Source organism: Coregonus lavaretus (assembly GCF_964263955.1).
Source record: "Coregonus lavaretus genome assembly, chromosome: 7".
NCBI classification, from domain to species: Eukaryota; Metazoa; Chordata; class Actinopteri; order Salmoniformes; family Salmonidae; genus Coregonus; species Coregonus lavaretus.
Window position 1 is genome coordinate 52543665 of NC_139994.1, and position 24927 is coordinate 52568591.

Here is a 24927-nt window from a genome sequence, read left to right on the forward strand (position 1 = left end):
TATGGCATTGAAGCTCGTTTGGAGGTTTGTTAACACAGTGTTATGTATGCATGTAGGTGATATGTATGTGATATGTATGTGATATGTATGTGATATGTATGTGATATGTAGGTGATATGTATGTGATATATATGTCATATGTAGGTGATATGTATATGTGCAGAATGCTGTCTGTATGTTGTCTGCATATCTATTGCACATGTATGATGCATGTATAATACATGCATGCAGCATTTATGATATCTATGTAAGACACTAGGCCTCGCTTGCCAGGGGATGTGAGATTAGTATGATAACACATGTAGCCTATACACGTGTCATGTACACATGTAGCCTCCTGTAGCTCAGTTGGTAGAGCATGGCGCTTGCAACGCCAGGGTTGTGGGTTCGATTCCCACGGGGGGCCAGTATGAAAAATGTATGCACTAACTGTAAGTCGCTCTGGATAAGAGTGTCTGCTAAATGACTTAAATGTAAAATGTAGCCTCTTATGATCTATGCATGACATTCTCCCTAATCCAAATAAGGATATCTTGCCCCTGCTCCTGGGATGTGAGGGTGTTGATGATGCAGATCCACCTGGTCTTGGCAGAATAGTCCCACCTCATATTACGTATCCCTCCACCAGGGTTGCCCAAAGTCATTGGTCCAGTCAGTACTAGGGAAGGGAGGCTGCACGTGCACAAAGCGCCCCCTAGGGGTGTAGTACATCACACAGTCAGATAGTGTGTTGAGGTGGGTCCGAATCTGAGAATACAAAATTGGGAATTACTCATCAAGATGATTTTTTTTAAGAAGACAAATATGCTACATTCTTGATAAACGTCAGATTATTTTTTCACTCACGTCTTTTGTCTTTAGGTCAAACCAGTGACTGATGTCCTTTCCTGCACAGTCAATAATAGGCTTCAGAAGTAAAATCCGCTGAAAAACAATTGTGTCATTTAGTAAACTCTTGTAGCCTAATAATAGCCTATTTGAAATGCATGCATCTGACAACTCACCTTTAAACTCACTCACCAATAGTGTCAGGTCGTACACCTTGCCCAGATATGACACCACAAGTCGCCAAGGGTGTTATGAAGGGACACCTAGTTTGGAGTGAAATACTTTGGTCGCCACATTTGTATTACTTCTGAAAGTTTACCCAATGTATGAAGACCTATAAAAGGTCATGTAAAATTTTGCAACTGAGTATATGTCAGAGATATAAAATGTAATTTATCTTGTTTATTTGCAAGCTCACTCGCTACATTGTATCAACAAACATACCAGCTAGAGCTCCGTTACTGTGGTAACCACGGAAGCGTCTGGTACAGAGACAGCACGACACTCAGATCAGCCTTGCTGTATCTCACGAGCGGTTGAACAGTCCATAAATCACAAGACAGACATTTGACAAATGGAATGCTCAATTTAAAAACCGAATAGGTGAAACGTTTAAGCAAAGTTTTACCAAACCTCTGGTTTAACATACTACAATCCCCATTGCAATGTATTCCCTGATGCATTTCCGGTTGTACGTCAGATAAATAATTCCGCAAGAAAAATACAATAAAGAAAGGGTGGAATGGCAACAATGATTGAAGAAAATGGTCCATCAACTCATGTAGGGGTGATATACGTTTAATATTGTCGTATTTTACACACTTTTAACGCATTATATTCACTTTGCCAAACTGAAAGGAGAGCGTGCGTAACTGATCCATATATTTGTTGGGCAAGTTGAATCCACTAGCTAGCTAGGCTAACGTTAACGTAGCTAGCTAGCTAACGTTATTTGTCTCTGTCCACAAGCTACAGTACCATTAGCCAGCAGATCCGACCTGCTTGCTTACAGCTACACTAGGGTCAGACAGACTTTGTGTGTAGATTAAAGGATTTATGCGTTGTTCTCCGAATTGTCCCATTATCCCAACTATTACAGTGAGAAGATTGAACAAGATCTGCTAGTTTTGCTGGAAAACTGTCAATTTCGTCCTCATGCTAGCAGAAGCCACAGCAGCAATTTTGGAATGGCAATGTCAGCCAATCAGCTCCTTTGTTGTTCAACACCAGCACGTGCCATTCCATAATGGCTGCTAGTGCTGTGGCTACCGCTAGCTAGCATGAGGACGAAAACGAGCAAATCATTCTTTCTTCTCGGTGTAACAGTTGGGATAATGGGACAACACATTTCTCATCCCTGGATTGAGGTACGTTTTCCGAGCCATATCTCGTGCCGGCTGCGCAGTGTCTTAATCTACCCAGGAAGTCTGTCCGACCCTAGTGTAAATAGATTATTCTCCTTAGCTCTAATCTAACCCAAAGGCCGGCAGATGGCGATATTGAGTCGTTTCATCTTAAAAGCTAATTTATGCTTGTTCCAGAAATGTGGACCGCAATTGCGGCCAAATCAAGCTCAGTACCGCATCGCTGTGCACCTCCCACATTTTGTAAAAATGCGGAGGGCTCCGTATAGCTCCGCATTGACATGATTGGTTAACGGTAGTTGGGGGCGGTATGTCTAGTATAAACACAAACTCACTTCCTTGACAACTTCCTTCACAACAGCTCTGCGAAGCGCAAGAAGTATAAATGCCCTGACTTCTGCAGAGGCCGCATAGCAGTAAATGCTGTACGGCAGGGATCATCAACTAGATTTAGCCGTGGGCCGATTATTTTCTTTAGCGGATGGTCAGGGGGCCGAAACATAATTACACATCATTTGTAGACTGCAAATTAACCGCAAGAAACCAGAAGAGATAATATTTGACTAAGTCATAATAATTGCAAACCTTGCTTACATTTGTATACAATCAGTCTCTCTATTATGTGTGTGAATACTTGGGAACAGATTTCCAAAATTAAAATCACTTGGAGCTGATTTCCTGGTGTTTTGACAGTCTTTTATGTCCAAAAATGTAAATTACTTTTTTTTATTAAACATTTTTGCTCAGAAAAAAATAGAGATGATGTGCAAAGAGAGATACTGGGGTGCAAAGTTGGGGAACCCTGCTGTATGGCCAATGCAGACTCGGAATGACCATAAATCGCTTTACTGTCCATTTAATGGCTAGAATGCATACTTTCTTTATGAAACACAATTTCCCACCACCATGCTAGAGTGGCTAAAGCTAGTCCCGGATGTTGCGTATCACATTCAGCCAATCAGGTTGCGGCAGTATGTTCCCCCCCCCCCCCCCCCTGGTCTGATTGGCTTAACGCAATACGCAACATCCGGCAATTCTATGGAAGGTTTCGTTCAAACCAGAAGGGAAGCTGTCAAAAAGTGATCGAATTCAAATGGATTTACCCACAAGTAAAGGAAGCATAATGGTGATACTGGGTGCATCTCAACCGTCTGGTTTCCTCTCCTTGTATGCTTGTCAAACTTCCCATTGGCAAGGTTGACACGACTTTTGAACACTTAATTTACGTAGCTCTGATCCATGCACATTTACATTTACATTTAAGTCATTTAGCAGACGCTCTTATCCAGAGCGACTTACAGTTAGTGAATACATATTTTTTTTATACTGGCCCCCCGTGGGAATCGAACCCACAACCCTGGCGTTGCAAACGCCATGCTCTATCAACTGAGCTACATCCCTGCCGGCCATTCCCTCCCCTACCCTGGACAACGCTGGGCCAATTGTGCGCCGCCTGGTCGCGGCCGGCTGCGACAGAGCCTGGATTCGAACCAGGATCTCTAGTGGCACAGTTAGCACTGCGATGCAGTGCCTTAGACCACTGCGCCACTCAGGAGCTTGGATACGTCGGATACGAACGCATGCGCATTGACCAGAGCTAGTTTGACTGTAAACAAAATGCTCAAAAGTAGTTTATTTCGTATAGTCCCGGATGTTGAGTGGGACCGTCATGGTAGCCTACATAAGGAGAAGGCCGTTTTTAGGCCTAGAGATAGGCTACAGAAATCCACAAGGACTTCAGGAATAGTTTATTTAAAAAAACAGAGGGAACAAATAAAAAATCTGAGGGAATGGATTTAAAAAAAAAAAACAGATTAGCGTGGATTTATTTTCACCACCATGACCTAAGGTGCGCCGTAGAAAGTGACTTTTTGCATCTGAATGCCAAAACATTCAAGAGATAAAGGTGCTCAAAGTTGACCAATTTTGCATACTCCACCATACCATGAGACATCCACGTCTTCATCACTGAAAAATATAAACGATTGATATAATTTAAAAGCTTACAAACAGGGTTGTCAAACTATTATATAATTTCCCCCACACACATTTATTTTAACGTCAATTATCAAATAATGCGTAAACTCCGATTTTTTTCTGATTCGCATATGTTGTAGCTAAGACCCTATTTTACATCATTTAAGGTTTTTGTGTTTTGTCCGCTAACGGTTGAGACACACTCTTGAATACAGGGTGAGTTTCATGTTTTGGCTGATAAAATGGGAATAAAAAAATAGACATTTCTACTTTCAATTGGTACCACAGAGATGGTTGGAGGTCCACACATCAGAAAATGTTGACTTGAATGGGAATATCTGTTGTTTTAAATTATACTGTCATACCTCTATAGGAAACCTATTGAAATCATAGAAATATAGATAATAGAATAGACATGACGTTTTAAATTGGCATTCGACGATGGTGGACCAGCGGCCATCTTTGTGATAGTAAATAGAAGTTAAAATGTAAATGTCAATGCTGTACCAGCTAAATTCCATTCTTTGAAATCAATTTCTATGATTGAAATGACACCCACCCTGTATTCAAGAGCATGTTGTCTCAACTGATGGCGGTCACAACACAAAAACCTCAGATAATGTGAAATAGGGACTAAGCTACAACATATGCGAATATGCATTTTCTTTTAGTTTATGCGTTTTTTAAAATAATTTACGTTAAGGTTTAAAAATGACAATTTATGATTTTTTTTCAAGAAATAAAATAGTTTGACAACACTGTAAGCTTTTAAATGATATCAAACTCAACCATTTATCTTTTTCAGTGATGAAGACATGGATATCTCATGGTATGGTGGGGTATGCAAAATGGGTCAACTTTGTGCACCTTTATCCCCTGAATGTTTTGGCATTCAGGTTCAAAAAATCACTTTCTGACCAAAAGGGATGCTGTCAAAAAGTGATTCAATTCAAAGGGATTTACCCTTGTATGATTATAGGCCTATCATCTAATTTCTCCCCAATCCCTATTTCTAGGGGCAGAGTGAACTGTCATCCTCTTCTTCCAGAGCGCGTCAGAAGCTGGAGAGCCTACTGAACAAGAACATGAGAATCAGAATGACAGACGGACGGACGCTGGTGGGACTGTTCCTGTGCACCGATAGAGACTGCAATGTCATCCTGGGATCCGCTCAGGAGTTCCTAAAATCCTCAGGTACAGTGCCTTGCAAAAATATTCATCCCCCATGGCGTTTTTCCTATTTTGTTGCATTACAACCTGTAATTTAAATGGATTTTTATTTGGATTTCATGTAATAGACATACACAAAATAGTCAAAATTGGTGAAGTGAAATGAAGAAAAAAAACTACAAAATAAATAACGGAAAAGTGGTGCGTGCATATGTATTCACGCCCTTTGCTATGAAGCCCCTAAATAAGATCTGGTGCAACCAATTACCTTCAGAAGTCACATAATTAGTTAAATAAAGTCCACCTGTGTGCAATCTAAGTGTCACATGATCTGTCACATGATCTCAGTATAGATACACCTGTTCTGAAAGGCCCCAGAGTCTGCAACACCACTAAGCAAGGGGCACCACCAAGCAAGCGGCACCATGAAGACCAAGGAGCTCTCCAAACAGGTCAGGGACAAAGTTGGGTTGGGTTATAAAAAAATATCTGAAACTTTGAACATCCCACGGAGCACCATTAAATCCATTATTAAAACATGGAAAGAATATGGCACCACAACAAACCTGCCAAGAGAGGGCAGCCCACCAAAACTCACGGACCAGGCAAGGAGGGCATTAATCAGAGAGGCAACAAAGAGACCAAAGATAAACCCTGAAGCGGAGATTGGAGTATCTGTCCATAGGACCACTTTAAGCTGGACACTCCACAGAGCTGGGCTTTACGGGAGAGTGGCCAGAAAAAAGCCATTGCTTAAAGAAAAAAATAAGCAAACACGTTTGGTGTTCGCCAAAAGGCATGTGGGAGACTCCCCAAACATATGGAAGAAAGTACTCTGGTCAGATGAAACAAAAATTGAGCTTTTTGGCCATCAAGGAAAACGCTATGTCTGGTACAAACCCAACACCTCTCATCACCCCGAGAACACCATCCCCACAGTGAAGCATGGTGGTGGCAGCATCATGCTGTGGGGATGTTTTTCATCGGCAGGGACTGGGAAACTGATCAGAATTGAAGGAATGATGGATGGCGCTAAATACAGGGAAATTCTTGAGGGAAACCTGTTTCAGTCTTCCAGAGATTTGAGACTGGGACAGAAGTTCACCTTCCAGCAGGACAATGACCCTAAGCATACTGCTAAAGCAACACTTGAGTGGTTTAAGAGGAAACATTTACATTTCTTGGAATGACCTAGTCAAAGCCCAGAGCTCAATCCAATTGAGAATCTGTGGTATGACTTAAAGATTGCTGTACACCTGCGGAACCCATCCAACTTCAAGGAGCTGGAGCAGTTTTGCCTTGAAGAATGGGCAAAAATCCCAGTGGCTAGATGTACCAAGCTTATAGATACCCCCAAGAGACTTGCAGCTGTAATTGCTGCAAAAGGTGGCTCTACAAGTATTGACTTTGGGGGGGTGAATAGTTATGCACGCTCAAGTTTTCTGTTTTTTTTTCTTCTTCAAAGTGGTAGGCATGTTATGTAAATCAAATGATACAAACCCCTCAAAAATCCATTTTAATTCCAGGTTGTAAGGCAACAAAATAGGAAAAATGCCAAGGGGGGTGAATACTTTCGCAAGCCACTGTAACTAAAGTACATATTAGGTCTACATATTCTAGCAAGTTCACTGCTCTTCACCGCTGTTCCAGCAGAGCAGTGGGTGCAGGGTTTTGTCCCAACCCAGCACTAACACACTTGATTCAGCTGATCAGTCAATCATTAGTTGATTTGCTGTAAAAACCTGCAGTCAGAAAGTATTCACACCCCTTGACCTTTTCCACATTTTGTTGTGTTACAGCCTGAATTTAAAATTGATTAAATGTATCTGTTTTTGTCACTGGCCTGCATACAATACCACTTAATGTAAAAGTGGAATTATGTTTTTAGATGTTATTTTTCAAATTAATTCCAAATTAAAAGTTGAAATGTCTTGAGTAAATAAGTATTCAACCCCTTTGTTATGGCAAGCCTAAATAAGTTCAGGAGTAAAAATGTGCTTAACAAGTCACATAATATGTTGCATGGACTCTCTGTGTACAATAATAGTGTTTAACATGATTTTTGAATGACTACCTCATCTCTGTACCCCACACATACAATTATCTGTAAGGTCCCTCAGTCGAGCAGTGAATTTCAAACACAGATTCAACCACAAAGACCAGGGAGGTTTTCCAATGCCTCACAAAGAAGGGCACCTATTGGTAGATGGCAACAACAAAAAAAGCAGACATTGAATATCCCTTTGAGCATGGTGAAGTTATTAATTACACTTTGGATGGTGTATCAATACACCCAGTCACTACAAAGATACAGGTGTCCTTCCTAACTCAGTTGCCGGAGAGGAAGGAAACCGCTCAGGGATTTCACCATGAGGCCAATGGTGACTTTAAAACATTTACAGAGTTTAATGGCTATGCTAGGAGAAAGCTGAGGATGGATCACCAACATTGTAGTTACTCCACAATTCTAACCTATTTGACAGAGTGAAAAGAAGGAAGCCTGTACAGTATTACCTTAGTGCAACAAGGCATGAATACAAAGTGTTATGTTTAGGGCAAATCCAGTACAAATCCAATACAACACGTTACTGAGTCATGTTATGGGTATGCTTGGAGTTTTTCAGGATAAAGAAACAGAATGGAGCTAAGCACTGGTCAAATTATAGAGGAAAACCTGGTTCAGTCTGCTTTCCACCAGACACTGGGAGATGAATTCACCTTTCAGCAGGACAATAACCTAAAACACAAGGCCAAATCTACACTGGAGTTGCTTACCAAGAAGACAGTGAATGTTCCTGAGTGGCCGAGTTACAGTTTTGACTTAAATCTACTTGAAAATCTATGGCAAGACCTGAAAATGGTTGTCTAGCAATGATCAACAACCAATTTGACAGAGCTTGAAGAAATTTGAAAATAATAATGGGCAAATGTTGCACAATCCATGTGTTTAAAGCTCTTAGAGACTCATAGCTGTAATCGCTGCCAAAATTGCTTCTACAAAGTATTGACTAAGGGGTGTGAATACTTATATAATAAGATATGTCTTTATTTCATTTTCAATAAATTTGCAAAAATGTTTTATTTTTGTCATTATGGAGTATTGGGTGTAGATGGGTGAGAAAAAATATTGAATTCATTTTGAATTCAGGCTGTAACACAACAAAATGTGGGATAAGTCAAGGGGTATGAATACTTTCTGAAGGCGCTTTAGTTCTCTGGGCCTGGGAGTAAACACTACTCTAGCTTCCCCACATGATATGCAGTTTCTATTTTGTAACATTGTAACATGACCATTATTACACAGTGTGCACAGATCCATATTTAAAATGTATTTTGTTTGCTTGTTTTGCATCAGACTCCTTCTCTCAGGGTGAGCCCAGAGTGCTGGGGTTAGCCATGATTCCCGGCCACCACGTGGTCTCCATCAAGGTGGAGTCAGACAGCCTGGCCGACACACAGGGGTTCGGGGGCAGCCACTGAAGAACAAGCTGAGCTCACCCAAAGTTGGAGGACACTAGCCTAGAAAAGGCTACAGTACAGACTTGAAATGGAGAATTAAATCAAAGGAATTCCAGATGCGGCTGATATCTGGTGCCAGTGTTATAGGTTTACAAGTCAGAGCCAAGATGTGTGCGAGATGTGACCAGGCATCCCCAGTGACATTACAGTGTGTGTGAAGTTAATACTGAGCATAAAAGGTTTTTGCGCAATCTGAGCCAGACTGTACAGTATGTGTCTGTGTGATAAATGTTTTTCAATACATTTCAGTATCTAAACCTGTGTCTGATCTGTCAATGAGGAACGATGCAGACTGTCCTTATATACTGTTAGTGCAGCAGTTACAGATAGTTCAGAGCATATGAATAGCTAAACTGAATTACTTACTTGACTTAAACCCTTGGCTCCTATTAGGTGCATAGGTTATTGACGAATGTCCTCCATCTCACTCTTCAGGGCAAGTCTTTCCAGGTTACACCATTTGAGGCCATCAGTTAGCTGTTCAGTAGAGAGTTCAAATCAAATTGTATTGGTCACATACACATATTTAGCAGATGTTATTGAGGGTGTAGAGAAATGCTTGTGTTCCTAGCTCCAACAGTGCAGTAGTATCTAACAATTCACAACAATACACACAAATCTAAAAGTAAAAGAATGGAATTAAGAAATATATACATATTAGGATGAGCAATGTCAGTCGGAGTGGCATGGACTAAAATACAGTAGAATAGAATACTGTATATACATACACTACTGTTCAAAAGTTTGGGGTCACTTCGACATTTCCTTGTTTTCGAAAGAAAAGCATTTTTTTTGTCCATTAAAAGAACATCAAATTGATCAGAAATAGAGTGTAGACATTGTTAATGTTGTAAATGGCTATTGTAGCTGGAAACGGCTGATTTTTAATGGAATATCTACATAGGCGTACAGAGGCCCATTATCAGCAACCATCAGTCCTGTGTTCCAATGGCATGTTGTGTTTGCTAATCCAAGTTTATCATTTTAAAAGGCTAATTGATCATTAGAAAACCCTTTTGCAATTATGTTAGCACAGCTGAAAACTGTTGTGCTGATTAAAGAAGCAATAAAACTGGCCTTCTTGAGACTAGTTGAGTATCTGGAGCATCAGCTTCATTAAATAGTACCCGCAAAACACCAGTCTCAACGTCAACAGTGAAGAGGTGACTCCGGGATGCTGACCTAGGCAGAGTTGCAAAGAAAAAGCCATATCTCAGACTGGCCAATAAAAAGAAAAGATTAAGATGGGCAGTCTGAGATATGGCTTTTTCTTTACAACTCTGCCTAGAAGGTCAGCATCCCGGAGTCGCGTCTTCACTGTTGACGTTGAGACTGGTGTTTTGCGGGTACTGTTTAATGAAGCTGCCAGTTGAGGACCTGTGAGGCGTCTGTTTCTCAAACTAATGTATTTGTCCTCTTGCTCAGTTGTGCGCCGGGGCCTCCCACTCCTCTTTCTATTCTGGTTAGAGACAGTTTGTGCTGTTCTGTGAAGGGAGTAGTACACAGCGTTGTACGAGATCTTCAGTTTCTTGGCAATTTCTCGCATGGAATAGCCTTAATTTCATAGAACAAGAAGATCTTTGTTTCTGGCCATTATGAGCCTGTAATCGAACCCACAATTGCTGATGCTCCAGATACTCAACCAGTCTCAAGAAGGCCAATTTTATTGCTTATTTAATCCGCACAACAGTTTTCAGTTTTGCTAACATAATTGCAAAAGGGTTTTCTAATGATCTATTAGCCTTTTAAAATGATGGGCCTCTGTACGCCTATGTAGATATTCCATTAAAAATCAGCCGTTTCCAGCTACAATAGCCATTTAAAACATTAACAATGTCTACAATGTATTTCTGATCAATTTTATGTTATTTAATGGACAAAAAAAGTGCATTTCTTTAGAAAACAAGGACATTTCTAAGTGACCCCAAACCTTTGAACGGTAGTGTATGAAATGAGTAAAGCAGTATGTTAACATTATTAAAGTGACTAGTGTTCCATTATTAAAGTGACCAGTGATTCCATGTCTATGTACAGTGTGGGAAAAAAAGTATTTTGTCAGCCACCAATTGTGCAAGTTCTCCCACTTAAAAAGATGAGAGAGGCCTGTAATTTTCATCATAGGTACACGTCAACTATGACAGACAAAATGAGATTTTTTTTCTCCAGAAAATCATATTGTAGGATTTTTAATGAATTTATTTGCAAATTATGTTGGAAAATAAGTATTTGGTCAATAACAAAAGTTTCTCAATACTTTGTTATATACCCTTTGTTGGCAATGACACAGGTCAAACGTTTTCTGTAAGTCTTCACAAGGTTTTCACACACTGTTGCTGGTATTTTGGCCCATTCCTCCATGCAGATCTCCTCTAGAGCAGTGATGTTTTGGGACTGTCGCTGGGCAACACGGACTTTCAACTCCCTCCAAAGATTTTCTATGGGGTTGAGATCTGGAGACTGGCTAGGCCACTCCAGGACCTTGAAATGCTTCTTACGAAGCCACTCCTTCGTTGCCCGGGCGGTGTGTTTGGGATCATTGTCATGCTGAAAGACCCAGCCACGTTTCATCTTCAATGCCCTTGCTGATGGAAGGAGGTTTTCACTCAAAATCTAACGATACATGGCCCCATTCATTCTTTCCTTTACACAGATCAGTCGTCCTGGTCCCTTTGCAGAAAAACAGCCCCAAAGCATGATGTTTCCACCCCCATGCTTCACAGTAGGTATGGTGTTCTTTGGATGCAACTCAGCATTCTTTGTCCTCCAAACACGACGAGTTGAGTTTTTACCTAAAAGTTATATTTTGGTTTCATCTGACCATATGACATTCTCCCAATCCTCTTATGGATCATCCAAATGCACTCTAGCAAACTTCAGACGGGCCTGGACATGTACTGGCTTAAGCAGGGGGACACGTCTGGCACTGCAGGATTTGAGTCCCTGGCGGCGTAGTGTGTTACTGATGGTAGGCTTTGTTACTTTGGTCCCAGCTCTCTGCAGGTCATTCACTAGGTCCCCCCGTGTGGTTCTGGGATTTTTGCTCACCGTTCTTGTGATCATTTTGACCCCACAGGGTGAGATCTTGCGTGGAGCCCCAGATCGAGGGAGATTATCAGTGGTCTTGTATGTCTTCCATTTCCTAATAATTGCTCCCACAGTTGATTTCTTCAAACCAAGCTGCTTACCTATTGCAGATTCAGTCTTCCCAGCCTGGTGCAGGTCTACAATTTTGTTTCTGGTGTCCTTTGACAGCTCTTTGGTCTTGGCCATAGTGGAGTTTGGAGTATGACTGTTTGAGGTTGTGGACAGGTGTCTTTTATACTGATAACAAGTTCAAACAGGTGCCATTAATACAGGTAACGAGTGGAGGACAGAGGAGCCTCTTAAAGAAGAAGTTACAGGTCTGTGAGAGCCAGAAATCTTGCTTGTTTGTAGGTGACCAAATACTTATTTTCCACCATAATTTGCAAATAAATTTATAATAAATCCTACAATATGATTTTCTGGAGAAAGAAATTCTCAATTTGTCTGTCATAGTTGGCGTGTACCTATGATGAAAATTACAGGCCTCTCTCATCTTTTTAAGTGGGAGAACTTGCACAATTGGTGGCTGACTAAATACTTTTTTCCCCCACTGTATATAGGGCAGCAGCCTCTAAGGTGCAGGGTTGAGTATCCGGGTAGTAGCCGGCTAGTGATGGCTATTTAACAGTCTGATGGCCTTGAGATAGAAGCGGTTTTTCAGTCTCTCTGTCCCAGCTTTGATGCACCTGTACTGACCTCGCTTTCTGGATGGTAGCGGTGTGAATAGGCCGTGGCTCGGGTGGTTGATGTCCTTGATTATCTTTTTGGCATTCCTGTGACATCGGGTGTTGTAGGTGTCCTGGAGGCCAGGCAGTGTGCCCCCGGTGATATGTTGGGCAGACCGCACCACCCTCTGGAGAGCCCTGCGGTTGCGGTTGGTGCAGTTGCTGTACCAGGCGGTGATACAGCCCGACAGGATGCTCTCAATTGTGCATCTGTAAAAGTTTGTGAGGGTCTTAGGGACCAAGACACATTTCTTCAGCCTCCTGAGGTTGAAGAGGAGCTGTTGCGCCTTCTTCACCACACTGTCTGTGTGGGTGGACCATTTCAGTTTGTCAGTGATGTGTATGCCGAGGAACTTGAAGCTTTTCACCTTCTCCACTGCGGTCCCGTCGATGTGGATAGAGGCGTGCTCCCTCTGCTGTTTCCTGAAGTCCATTATCAGCTCCTTCATTTTGTTGACGTTGAGGTTATTTTCCTGGCACCACTCCGCCAGGGCCCTCACCTCCTCCCTGTAGGCTGTCTCATCAATGTTGGTAATCAGGCCTACTACTGTTGTGTCGTCTGCAAACTTGATTGAGTTGAAGGCATGCATGGCCACGCAGTCATGGGTGAACAGGGAGTACAGGAGGGGGCTGAGCACACACCCTTGTGGGGCCCCTGTGTTGAGGATCAGCGAAGTGGAGGTGTTGTTTCCTAACTTCACCATCTGGGGGCGGTTCGTCAGGAAGTCCAGGACCCAGTTACACAGTGCGGGGTTCAGACCCAGGGCCCTGAGCTTACATGATGACACATGATTGTGAAATTTAGCCATTATTTCCTGGGAATGTGTATTTGCCGTATCAGTTGTGATTACAGTGTCCTAGGAAACACATCTACGCTTAGTATACAACACATTAAGAACACCTGATTTTTCCATGACAGATTGACCAGGTGAAATCTATGATCCCTTATTGATGTCACTTGTTAAATCCACTTCAATCAGTGTAGATGAAGGGGAGGAGAGAGGTTAAAGAAGGATTTTTAAGCCTTGGGACAATTGAGACATGGATTGTGTACAGTCATGGTCAAAAGTTTTGAGAATGACACAAATATTAATTTTCACGAAGTCTGCTGCCTCAGTTTTTATGATGGCAATTTGTATATACTCCAGAATGTTATGAAGAGTGATCAGATGAATTGCAATTAATTGCAAAGTCCCTCTTTGCCATGAAAATGAACTTAATCCCCCAAAAACATTTCCACTGCATTTCAGCCCTGCCACAAAAGGACCAGCTGACATCATGTCAGTGATTCTCTTGTTAACACAGGTGAGTGTTGACGAGGACAAGGCTGGAGATCACTCTGTCATGCTGATTGAGTTAGAATAACAGACTGGAAGCATTAAAAGGAGGGTGGTGCTTGAAATCATTGTTCTTTGTTTGTTAATAATAATAATATGCCATTTAGCAGACACTTTTATCCAAAGCGACTTACAGTCATGCGTGCATACATTTTTTGTGTATGGTTGGTCCCCGGGATCGAACCCACTACCTTGGCGTTGGTTACCTGCAAGGAAACATGTGCCGTCATCATTGCTTTGCACAAAAATGGCTTCACAGGCAAGGATATTGCTGCTAGTAAGATTGCACCTATATCAACTATTTATCAGATCATCAAGAACTTCAAGGAGAGAGTTTCAATTGTTGTGAAGAAGGCTTCATGGCGACCAAAAAAGTCCAGCAAGCGCCAGGACCGTCTCCTAAAGTTGATTTAAGCTGTGGGATCGGGGCACCACCAGTGCAGAGCTTGCTCAGGAATGGCAGCAGGCAGGTGTGAGTGCATCTGCACGCACAGTGAGGCGAAGACTTTTGGAGGATGGCCTGGTGTCAAGAAGGGCAGCGAGGAAGCCACTTCTCTCCAGGAAAAACATCAGGGACAGACTGATATTCTGCAAAAGGTACAGGGATTGGACTGCTGAGGACTGGGGTAAAGTCATTTTCTCTGATGAATCCCCTTTCCGATTGTTTGGGGCATCCAGAAAAAAGCTTGTCTGAAGAAGACAAGGTGAGCGCCAACAGTAAAGCATCCTGAGACCATTCATGTGTGGAGTTGCTTCTCAGCCAAGGGAGTGGGCTCACTCACAATTTTGCCTAAGAACACAGCCATGAGTAAAGAATGGTACTAACACATCCTCCGAGAGCAACTTCTCCCAACCATCCAAGAACAGTTTGGTGACGAACAATGCCTTTTCCAGCATGATGGAGCACCTTGCCATAAGGCAAAAGTGATAACTAAGTGGCTCGGGGAACAAAACATCGACATTTTGGGTCCATGGCCAGGAAACTCCCCAGACCTTAATCTCATTGAGAACCATTAGTCAGGATGTGGCCCAGAAGTTAATTGACAGCATGCCAGGGCGGATTACAGAGGTCTTGAAAAAGAAGGGTCAACACTGCAAATATTGACTCTTTGCATAAACTTAATGCAATTGTCAATAAAAGCCTTTGACACTTATGGAATGCTTGTAATTATACTTCAGTATACCATAGTAACATCTGACAAAAATATCTAAAAACACTGAAGCAGCAAACTTTGTGAAGACCAATACTTGTGTCATTCTCAAAACTTTTGACCACGACTGTATGTGTGCTATTGAGGGTGAATGGGCAAGACAAAAAAATGTGTGCCTTTGAACAGGGTATGGTAGTAGGTGCCAGGTGCACTGGTTTGAGTGTGTCAAGAACTGCAACGCTGCTGGGTTTTTCACGCTCAACAGTTTTCCGTATGTATCAATGGTCTACCACCCAAAGGACATCCAGCCAACTTGACACAACTGTGGGAAGCTTTGGAGTCAACATGGGCCAGCATCACTGTGGAATGCTTTCGACACCTGACGACGCCCGACGAATTGAAGCTGTTCTGATGGCAAAAGGGGGTGGTGCAACTCAATATTAGGAAGGTGTTCCTAATGTTTGGTATACTCAGTGTATAGGTGTGTCAAATAATTCAAGCACACACGAACATTTATGGAACTAGACAGACCCACCTAATACAGATTACTGGAGAATGATTTTCATATTTGCACAACAAAGACAACTCAAACAAGAGCTAGATATGGTATGCCATCAAAATAGTACTCAAATTATACCTGAACCATGATTTATAACAGTGTAAAATAAATAACCAACACACGGAGAACAGGGTTGTTTGTTTCCATATTTTAATAGTTTGAGGATTTTAGTTATTTCTGTTTGGCAACGTTAAAACTGTCCGTAGCAACTAAAACCAAGACAAAAACCCCTAGAAACAAACCTGTACCAGGCAGTTAATTCAAAAAGGTTGTCACATTAAAATGATCACGTAGTTGAGCAGTTGGTGACATTCAAAGCTTTCAGTTACAGCTATACCGCATCCTTAGAACTCAAATTATGTTAACAGCGGACTTGACAGGATGATATTGACAATCCATAATTTGGTTGTAGTCCATAATTTGTTTGATACACTAAAATGATGCATGTCATCATTTGTTTGTTGTTGCAGGGAGTCCCTTAAGTTGCTTTGAGCTGGGGAACACATCAGGAGGAGTGGACATCTGGAGGATTAGTTATTAAAAAGATCGGCAAATAAAAGACACAAAGTGCAAGTTTTCAAAGACGCTTTGAAATCAATGAAAAAGGAGAGAGAACACAGGCTCTTTCAGGAAGTAGACAAACATGCTTCATCCACTCACCCTTTTGATTGGGTACACAACCAGGAAGGAGTAGGTCACCAACTCTTTCATAACACCTGTTGTGTCAATTAAGTCAAATCAAGGGTATACTCAGTGGAGAACATTCAGAGCTTTGCAGATAGAAATATAACAAACAGAAGACATTGTTTAGTGAAGAAAACTACATTGATCTCTTCTAAAACATTCTGAAAGCTCTGAACGTTGTGCTTTTCTGAACATAAAATCGGTCTGAGTAGCTTCGGTGCCAGTCTGAATCTGCTTTTATCCGACTTGAGCTTATCTAAGCATTATTTAAAGGTCCAATGCAGAATTGTTATCTCTATACCAAATCATTTCTGGGTAACAATTAAGTACCTTACTGTAATTGTTTTGAATTAAAAATGGCCAAAAACTAAAATTGTTTCTTAGAAAATAGTAATTTCTCAAGCAAGAATTTTGCTAGGACTGTCTGGGAGTGTTCTAGCTTTTATTGGCAGAGAGGTTTGGAACTTTCGTATTGGTCTATTAACTAATATACCAATTTAATGATGTCACCAGGCAGGCCAAAACTCCATCCCACCAAAACAGGCTGAAATTTCAGGCGTACTTTTCAAAGAGCGCTTACACTAAAGGGGCATTACCATCATTTTCACAATATTTTTCCATCCTGGGAGTGAAAATATATATAAAGCAGAGGAAAATCACATTTTTGACTGCACTGGGCCTTTAAATAAAATGGAGAAACAGTCCAGCACCCATGCTAGTCGAGCAAAAACCAACAGAGCTATGTTTAATAGATGAAAAATGGCAGAAATCCCAAGCAAAAGTAAAAGCAGCAGCAGACATCCCAAAGAAAAAGAACATGGATGGATGCAATGACAGGATCAACAGCCTGGGCCAAGTTGGGAGGACTGAACAGCGCACCAATGCAGGACTTTATTTGCGCGTCTTCAACGCTCGAGTCAACAGCCGACAACATTGTCACTTAATTTCATCCATGTTGAATCTGTGGTAGGAAAGTTTAACTCTGTACAACTCAACCCCTCACGGTACAGTAGTAGTCCAACGCCTTTTACAGTCATTCACATCCCCATTGTCTCACTACATTACCCACAATGCCCCACATCCAACCCCTGGGTACATCCACCAGTTACGCCACGGGTTGTCATAGGCCTAAAATCCTCCAATCTTAAGTCCTTCCTGGTTCCGTCAGTCAGCCCCCCCATGTTTCTCGTCTCCTCCTCACTAATGGTGGAACTTGAAGTGGTAGTTGCCGCCAGACTCGAAGGGGTTGAAGTGGAAGGGCCATCCCTGGCCACCCTGACTGCCTCCTCCCTGCTGACTCTCTGGGTCCAGGGGGTCCTCACCGGAGTCAAACTTCTGGCGCATTTCTAAAGGTTAGGGGTAGGGAGACAGGAGTAATGCACAACAAGTATCCAGCTATGTTTTCAACACAAATGTACATTCCAGAAATTAGGTCCGACAGGATGTCATCATACTGCAAATAGTTTACAGCTTCCTAAATACAGTCATAGATTTTCCAGTATGGGAGGGGTTAGTTAGTAGTGATCTTATCTACCAGCTTGATCAACACGATCAGGTACATATACAGTACATTACCTGGGTCGGTGAGCACCTCTTTAGCAGAGGCGATGTCGATGAACCTCTTCTCTGCCTCCTTCTTTTCCGACTCTTCTCTGAAGTTGTCAGGATGCCACTGTTGGGCCAGCTTCCTGTACGCCTTGATTATTTCCTGTTTGTTGGCACTCCTGGAGAAAAATAACATGTTGGTAAGGTAAAAGCTTGTTTGAATACAAGGAGCAAATACATCCCCATTTCCTTGAGGTGATCACAGATTATGAGAATGTTCAATAGAATTAACTTGTCCAATCGCTTATAGATCACAAATAGACAGTAGATTATGCCAAGGAAGGAAGGAATTATGCTTAGAAGTAGTATTTGAACAGGGCTGCCTTCTCTAGGTCAGTCATACCTATTGACACCCAGGATCTTGTAATAGTCCCTCTTCCGGGAGAGCTTGAGCAGTTTCTGGGCTCGCTCCAGACCTTCCCTGATCTCATTGTTCTCCATGTCAAACTCCCTCGCTTCCTGGTAGTCCTCCACCCCTAGAGAGAGAGAGGGAGGGAGAGGGGGAGGGAGAGCGGAATAAGGAAAAAAAAGGCAGAGAGACAAAGATAACAAAATGGATACTTGACAAAGCTGAGTACAATGATCCAACTGGGATTTGGATGTGCAGTAATCAGGGCGGCTTTAGGACTGGCTCCTGTCTACAAACACTGTTTGTTTACGTGGTAGGTTTGAAAGCCAGTGTTTGAGTACTTGACGGAGGGGAAACGAATGCGACACAAAGTCTTATCACTACATGTCATCATTCTCTTTGCTACAGTAATACCATGGTGAAAGTACCTTTCTCGTAGTCCTGGTTAAGGATGAAGGCCTCAGCTCTGTCTCGGAGGATGTTGATGTTGCGTGGGTCTCTCTGGTGAGCCTCTGAACAAATGTCTATTGCCATAGCAGGCATCTTGTTCTGGTGGAGACAAATGGAGCAACGCTTATAAGCATTATCATTGGTTCCCATTCTATTTGTAATGACTTAATTAGTAATATCATTTTAAAGTTATGTGAAATCAGCAGTTGTAAAAGCAATTATGAGAATTTCGATACACTACCAATTGACTTGACTTCAGTAGAGGAATAGGTCATGCTAATATACATACATACACACACACACACACACATACATGACTATGGCCATAGAAATGGTCCACTCCATGGGTTAAATGTGTCTATGTGATGGGACCCACCTTGACCAGGCAGAAGCAGATCCTCTCCTTGGCCTTATTGGTGTAGTAGGGTACATTAGGCTCTGTCCTCATCACTGACTCATACTTATCTATGGCCTCCTGATACCTGAAAACAAACATTCAATAATATTCATTTTAGGACAAGAGTTAAATAGAACCACCATACAATAGTCTTATCTAAAATCAACCAAAGTGGATACAAACAGGTTAAGTGATAAAACTGTCAAAGAAACCTGAGAAGAAACCTGAAATATAAACCTGTCGAGGAACATAATAACTGAAGAAAAAAAAAACTCCCATAGGGATTGAAACATTGCCCACATAGGGATGGGATACCATATAAGACCACATAGGTAGGCAGGGATTGACCTTAAGGGTTGCCCTATTGCTTAGGGTGTATGAACTGAGCAGTCGCTCAAGTTGAGCCTGCTCTGAGGTTGCCCCATTAGGCAGGTGATTTAAAAAAAAGGTGAAAACAACCAAAGAATTCCAGTAGCCTAAAACATACTGCATCTTTCTGGTTCCTCCCCATTGTTTAAGTGAAAGAGACAATTTAGGGCATTTATGGTAGTCGGGCAAGTTGAACCTTCTCCAATGTTCTCCAAAATACATAGAAATCCCCTATGTGTAGGTGAAAGGCAGGCAACATATGGTACCTCTGCGTGTAAATAGCTAATTTACATTTTCGGGCCAGTGATCATAATTTTCAGGCAACCAAAAAATACTCCCGATTTGTCCGATGGGCAAGTGCATTTCATTCTTTAATGTCAATCCCTAGAAGGAAAACATAAGTAAGAGAAACCCAGACAGGGACTAGACTGCCATACTAGCTAGATGCAGTGGTACTGACCTCTCCTCCTGGATGTGCTCCTCGGCAGAGTCCAGCTGCTTGCTGAGCTTCTTCACTTGTTTGTAATGGGAGAAACACTCCTTGTCGTCCTGGTCCAGCTTCAGACAGTCCCGGATGTGACTGCAAAGGGAGAGGAAAGAGAGATAGAGATTTACACAATGTAAAGCGGTTTGAGATTTTTGCCTGTAAAATAAATAAAAAGATAGTATTTAGTATGTTTGAAAGAGAGTGAGCATTCTTTACTAACTCTCAAACTTCAAGTGTCACAAAATCAACCACAGATACAAAAACACAAACCAATGTTGCTCTGAAGCTCACAACCTCTTAATTTACATGTATTTGCTTGGTAAATGTGGGTGGTTGTTTGTTTAAATCACTCCGCCCTAATACTAATACATGTAAAGTGTATTAGTGAGTGTACCCTAGTGACTCCTGGTGCTCCCCCAGGCTATAGTGCAGGGTGCTGAGCTTGAGGAAGGCAGCGCGGTTGTCGTTCCTCAGCCGGGTGGTGGGGGTCAGGTCCTGGATGGCCTTCCGAGGGTCTCCCAGACGAATGTAACATTCAGCCCGGAGCTCCCGAGACTCAGGGTCCCAGGGGGAGAGCTAGAAAGAGAGAAGGGTGAGAGGTAGGGAGGAAGAGGTCAGTGGTGTGCATTTGTCCTTTTTGTGCATTTATGATTTGATACCAAGACTGTTGAAGTATTGTGCACCACAGTTTGATGAAGGTTTTGAGGATCAAGTTTAAGAGGCTAGGTGAAATAGAGTTCTCAATGATTAGGCCCTGTAGCAGAGCTAAGCCCTACCTTCATGACCAGGCCCAATGACTAGGCCCTGTGGTGGAGCTGCTCCCTACCTTCATGACCAGGCTAGGCCCTGTGGTGGAGCTACTCCCTACCTTCATGACCAGGCCCAATGACTAGGCCCTGTGGTGGAGCTCCTCCCTACCTTCATGACCAGGCCCAATGACTAGGCCCTGTGGTGGTGCTACTCCCTACCTCTACGACACGGTCCAGCACAGTGATAGTGGTGCTGTAGTCTCCTCGGTGGTGGGCCGCGTGGGCCTCCTCCTGCAGCTCATCCAGCTCGTTGGCCCTCATCAGCTGGTCCCGCGCCTCATCCTGGTCAGGGGAGCGCTGCAGCTGAGGAGGAGAAAATTGAAATTAAAAAGTTAACGTTTCTGAAGAAACTGTGCGACATAGCAATTATAAGCTTGTAATAAATATATAATAGAGCACTCATATCAGGTCTATAAATACATAATAGCACACAACAATTCAAATAGTGTATCTTTCAGATTCCCTTAACCTCGCCCACATCATATAATTGCAATAACAAAAGGATAATGAATGAGATAAAATGGCAATATGAGACTGTGATAGGATGCGATGATGGTATGGGCATTCGGAAAATATAGCAGTGAGATTTTGGTTGACAGACGGATAAGGTGCATCTAGACATAGAAATATAATTAATAGTATGGTAGTAGTAGAATAGTAGTTATATTTTTATGAATCTAGACTTACCACAGCCTCAAAGTCCTCACGGGCCTCCTGGGTGTTACCCTGCTTCAAGAGGATATTCCCTCTCTGCAGTCTGGCCTGGAAACATGGAGGCAGAGAGAGGGAAGAGGGGATGTGGAGGAGAGAGGGAGGGAGATAGAGAAAGGGGGAGAAAGATACAGATAGCCAGATTAAGAAACAAAGAGTTAAAAACAATTTCACAAAATTGTTGTTCATACCCGTAATTTATCATGATAACAGAGATTATGTTGTTGACAACTGTCTGTGTCCACTCACAGCGAGGAAGTCAGGTTTGAGCTGGATGGCTCTGGTCAGGTCCGGCAGGGCAGACTTGGACTTTCCCATAGCCAGGAACACAGCTGCCCGCTTGTAGTAGGTCAGGTAGTTCTTAGAGTCGCCCTCTGAGGGAAGGGATAGGGTAAAATACAGTAGATAAGTATGAGAACACATTTGATTTCTACTTTCATGTGGCTATTATTTATTAGGCGTACATGGACACATTTGACTGAAAATGTGTAGTTGACTCAATGTGTTGACCCAAAAGAATAAGGGAGATAGAGAAAGAGAGATCTGAAATGATGTGTGACAAAGTCTGTAAAATAATCCATCACTTGAAGGGACTTTGTTATGTGGAAGCCGCTTGACTTATTACAAACGGAGTACAGACGGAGGGATATAGACAGAGGCAGGGAGACAAACAAACAGGCTACATGGGCAGAGATGATGGAGATATAATGATGTGTGTGTCTGGTTGGTAACCTTACCCACTGCGGAGTGGTAGTGGGACAGGGCCTCCGCCAGTTGACCGGCAGCCAACAGTTTACGGCCCATCTCCAAGTGCTGCTCAATCTCCACATGAGTTGCCCCCAAGACACCTGAAACAAAACACTTAGTGTGAGCCTCTTGGAAGCCCCCATAGGCAATAGCTCACATAACCACATAGGAACTGACCTAAATGAAGGAAACAGAGACAGTGTAGCTATGTTCATGAATGCTGTGCCATTTTAACTGTAGACATTCCTCCCTCTAGATTTAAATCATAGGATTTGTTTGTAAAGGGAGTATATAAAAAAAGGTAAACCAATAGCCATAGGGTTTGGCTAGCCTAGCTAGCTAGCCTACAGTAGTTATCAAGTAGGGGCACAGCAAACCACCTGATTATCCTGTACAATCGGTCGTAGCATACCTAGCTAAGGAAATAACCTAATACGTAGTTATCGGTCTTTTTTTTATCAACAACTCTATGCAGACTGAACTATTCGGGCAAAAACACACTGCTGTATTGCTTGCTTGCTATCTATCTATCTGTCTGTCTGTCTGGTCTTACCGTCCAATTGGAGGTCCAGAATGACACAGAGCAGTGACAAGGAAGACAGGACCCCGCTGAGACCTTTCCGTCGGCCCGACTCCATACTTATATACTTCACACTTCCCCTGGAGTTGTATATTTCACGTCTCTGATAGAATTGAATTGCAAACTACGTACGATATCATTTAAACGGTCATTTTCTTCATTACGTCTTCATCGTTTTCCCCCCTGAACCTTTGAGGCTATATGTATTTATTGTCCGGTTAAGAAATAGTTCCGAGTGACACCGTGGACAGCCACTGGAAGGTTCCTATAATTTAATCGCGTAGGACAACGTTGTTTAGACACCCAGGTTTGAGCAGAAATATCGCATGGATCTAAGAAATTATTATAGTTGTCTCTACGTGGCATGACATTGAATAACTTCGGCAGCTGTCAACATAGGTGCTTGGTAAAGTGAAACTTCTCCCGGTCCCGTTTTTACCCCCTCCTTCATGGATTCAAATGCCCTACATTTCTGTGCGGCGAGTGGCCAGTCCTAGCAGCACACATCCTTGTTGCCTACCAACGTGGGGCGGTCTCATTGGATGAACTATTTTAGCTCGTAGACAACACTCCCATGTCCATGTATGGCACTGAACGCCGTCACTGTACAGGCAGTGGACATACCATAATCATCATAAAGGAATATAATTGATAGGCTTAGCCCTTCAGTGTTCTATCTGTGGGCCTACCATATGTATATTGTCTGTGATAATAATAAGCATATGGTTGATCATGTTCATTCCTCACTAGAAACCGTTACGCCTGCTACGTTAGGTTACTAGATACAAACCAAATAGGAATTTTAGTATTTAAGTAATACTTTTATTGGGTGAAAAACAAAAAACAAAAACGAACATTCATAATGGCATAGGACCGCGACTCCCATCTCAGACATTATAAAACTGTACAAACAATACAAAACACCTCGATGACAGAAATAGATATCAATACTTGAGAATCAACTGTCTTAATCTGCTGGTTTGGACATTCCCCTAGATCTAGACGTTTCATCAAATCATCCCTTTTCTAAAGAAGAAAACTGATTGTCAAAATGCCATGCTAACATGAGCCCATATAATTATGAAAATAAGATTTTTGAAATTGACATATAATTCATGTTTCAGTCATTAGACATCTCAGCTATTGTACATTATTTTACAGGCGACATGTTTTCACAGTGCACCACAACAAAACTAACAGACATAACGTCTTCAATATGAGATGATTGATCCAATTATGAAATACATAATCCTACATAGTATAACATTTAATCTCCCTCAGCACTATAGATATCGTTTACACATCTTCAACAACTGTGCGATCAACAGTGAGTCTAGTTTGTAGGCATTGGACATGGTGGATAAAGGTGGTCAAACGTAGGCGTTCCGGCCATAGGAAGTGGCAGCCTGACTCTGCGATGGTGCAATGCCAGAGAACACTGTGCCCCTGGGCTGGTAGGGATAAGGTCTGAGGAAGAGGACGAGAGGAAGAGTGGGTGAGGAGGACACACATAGATAAAATAAAACCACCAATCGCCAACACACATGCATTAAGGATTGAAACACACACAGACACACACAGACGCACACAGTATCCACTGAACTCACTGTTTCTCAGACGTGCCCAGTTTGCAGGCACATGTCAAACAAGACCCCCCAACGATAGCAAGAATAGCAGAGCACCAGCCAATGTAGAGGCCCTCTCCAATCTCATACCTGCAAAACATAGTAGGTCCTACATTTAATCAAGTTCATAAACAGTAGGCTATTACGTGTTGGTTTGATGACTGCTCTTCTGTCTAAAAGACAGCAGAGGGCAGCAGTGTGCCAGTAGCCTAATTGCAGTAATTGGAATGGGTGGTAATTTCCTTCTCACTTACTTTGTCCCAGGATAGAATGGATCAAAGAAGTCCTGGGTGATGTTGAAAGCGTACCAAGATACTGAGATCATTGTACACAGGCCTGAGAGAGAGACAGAGTGTGTGTATGTATGTATGTGTGTGTGTGTGTGTGTGTGTGAGAGAGA

General features: G+C 42.3%; 2 protein-coding genes across 3 annotated transcripts; one reads left to right on the top strand and one right to left on the bottom strand.

Annotated features, from left to right (window-relative positions):
- Window positions 1-1526: 1526 nt before the first annotated feature.
- LOC311131766 (N-alpha-acetyltransferase 38, NatC auxiliary subunit-like) lies at window positions 1527-9112 on the top strand. Of its 2 annotated transcripts, none has more exons than XM_084164897.1 (3): window positions 1527-1609; window positions 5186-5363; window positions 8695-9112. In XM_084164897.1, exons 1-3 carry the CDS (start codon window positions 1571-1573, stop codon window positions 8817-8819), a joined length of 342 nt encoding a protein of 113 aa, XP_084021023.1. In that variant the 5' UTR covers window positions 1527-1570; the 3' UTR covers window positions 8820-9112. The 2 variants fall into 2 exon arrangements, with proteins under 2 accessions (XP_084021023.1, XP_084021022.1); XM_084164896.1 differs by having other exon boundaries at window positions 1567-1615; window positions 8695-9076.
- Window positions 9113-15847: 6735 nt separating this feature from the next.
- Window positions 15848-23371, bottom strand: LOC311133074 (dnaJ homolog subfamily C member 3-like). The gene is made up of 12 exons (XM_084166509.1): window positions 22876-23371; window positions 22313-22423; window positions 21825-21949; window positions 21552-21626; window positions 21024-21167; window positions 20450-20631; window positions 20029-20148; window positions 19179-19284; window positions 18781-18901; window positions 18347-18479; window positions 17974-18122; window positions 15848-17744 (listed from the first exon to the last, which is right to left on the bottom strand). Exons 1-12 carry the CDS (start codon window positions 22958-22960, stop codon window positions 17599-17601), a joined length of 1497 nt encoding a protein of 498 aa, XP_084022635.1. The 5' UTR covers window positions 22961-23371; the 3' UTR covers window positions 15848-17598.
- Window positions 23372-24927: the final 1556 nt, after the last annotated feature.

What these genes read in the sequence shown, in the direction of transcription:
- LOC311133074 (XM_084166509.1), bottom strand. Translation starts at nt 22,960, where the DNA reads ATGGAGTCGGGCCGACGGAAAGGTCTCAGCGGGGTCCTGTCTTCCTTG. An exon ending in TCTGGACCTCCAATTGGACG is followed by an intron (nt 22,424 to 22,875) that starts GTAAGACCAGAC and finishes GTTTTGTTTCAG; the next exon opens with GTGTCTTGGGGGCAACTCAT. An exon ending in GTGAGGACTTTGAGGCTGTG is followed by an intron (nt 21,168 to 21,551) that starts GTAAGTCTAGAT and finishes TCTCCTCCTCAG; the next exon opens with CTGCAGCGCTCCCCTGACCA.
- LOC311131766 (XM_084164896.1), top strand. Translation starts at nt 1,571, where the DNA reads ATGGCAACAATGATTGAAGAAAATGGTCCATCAACTCATGTAGGG. An exon ending in GTCCATCAACTCATGTAGGG is followed by an intron (nt 1,616 to 5,185) that starts GTGATATACGTT and finishes CCCTATTTCTAG; the next exon opens with GGGCAGAGTGAACTGTCATC. An exon ending in GGAGTTCCTAAAATCCTCAG is followed by an intron (nt 5,364 to 8,694) that starts GTACAGTGCCTT and finishes GTTTTGCATCAG; the next exon opens with ACTCCTTCTCTCAGGGTGAG.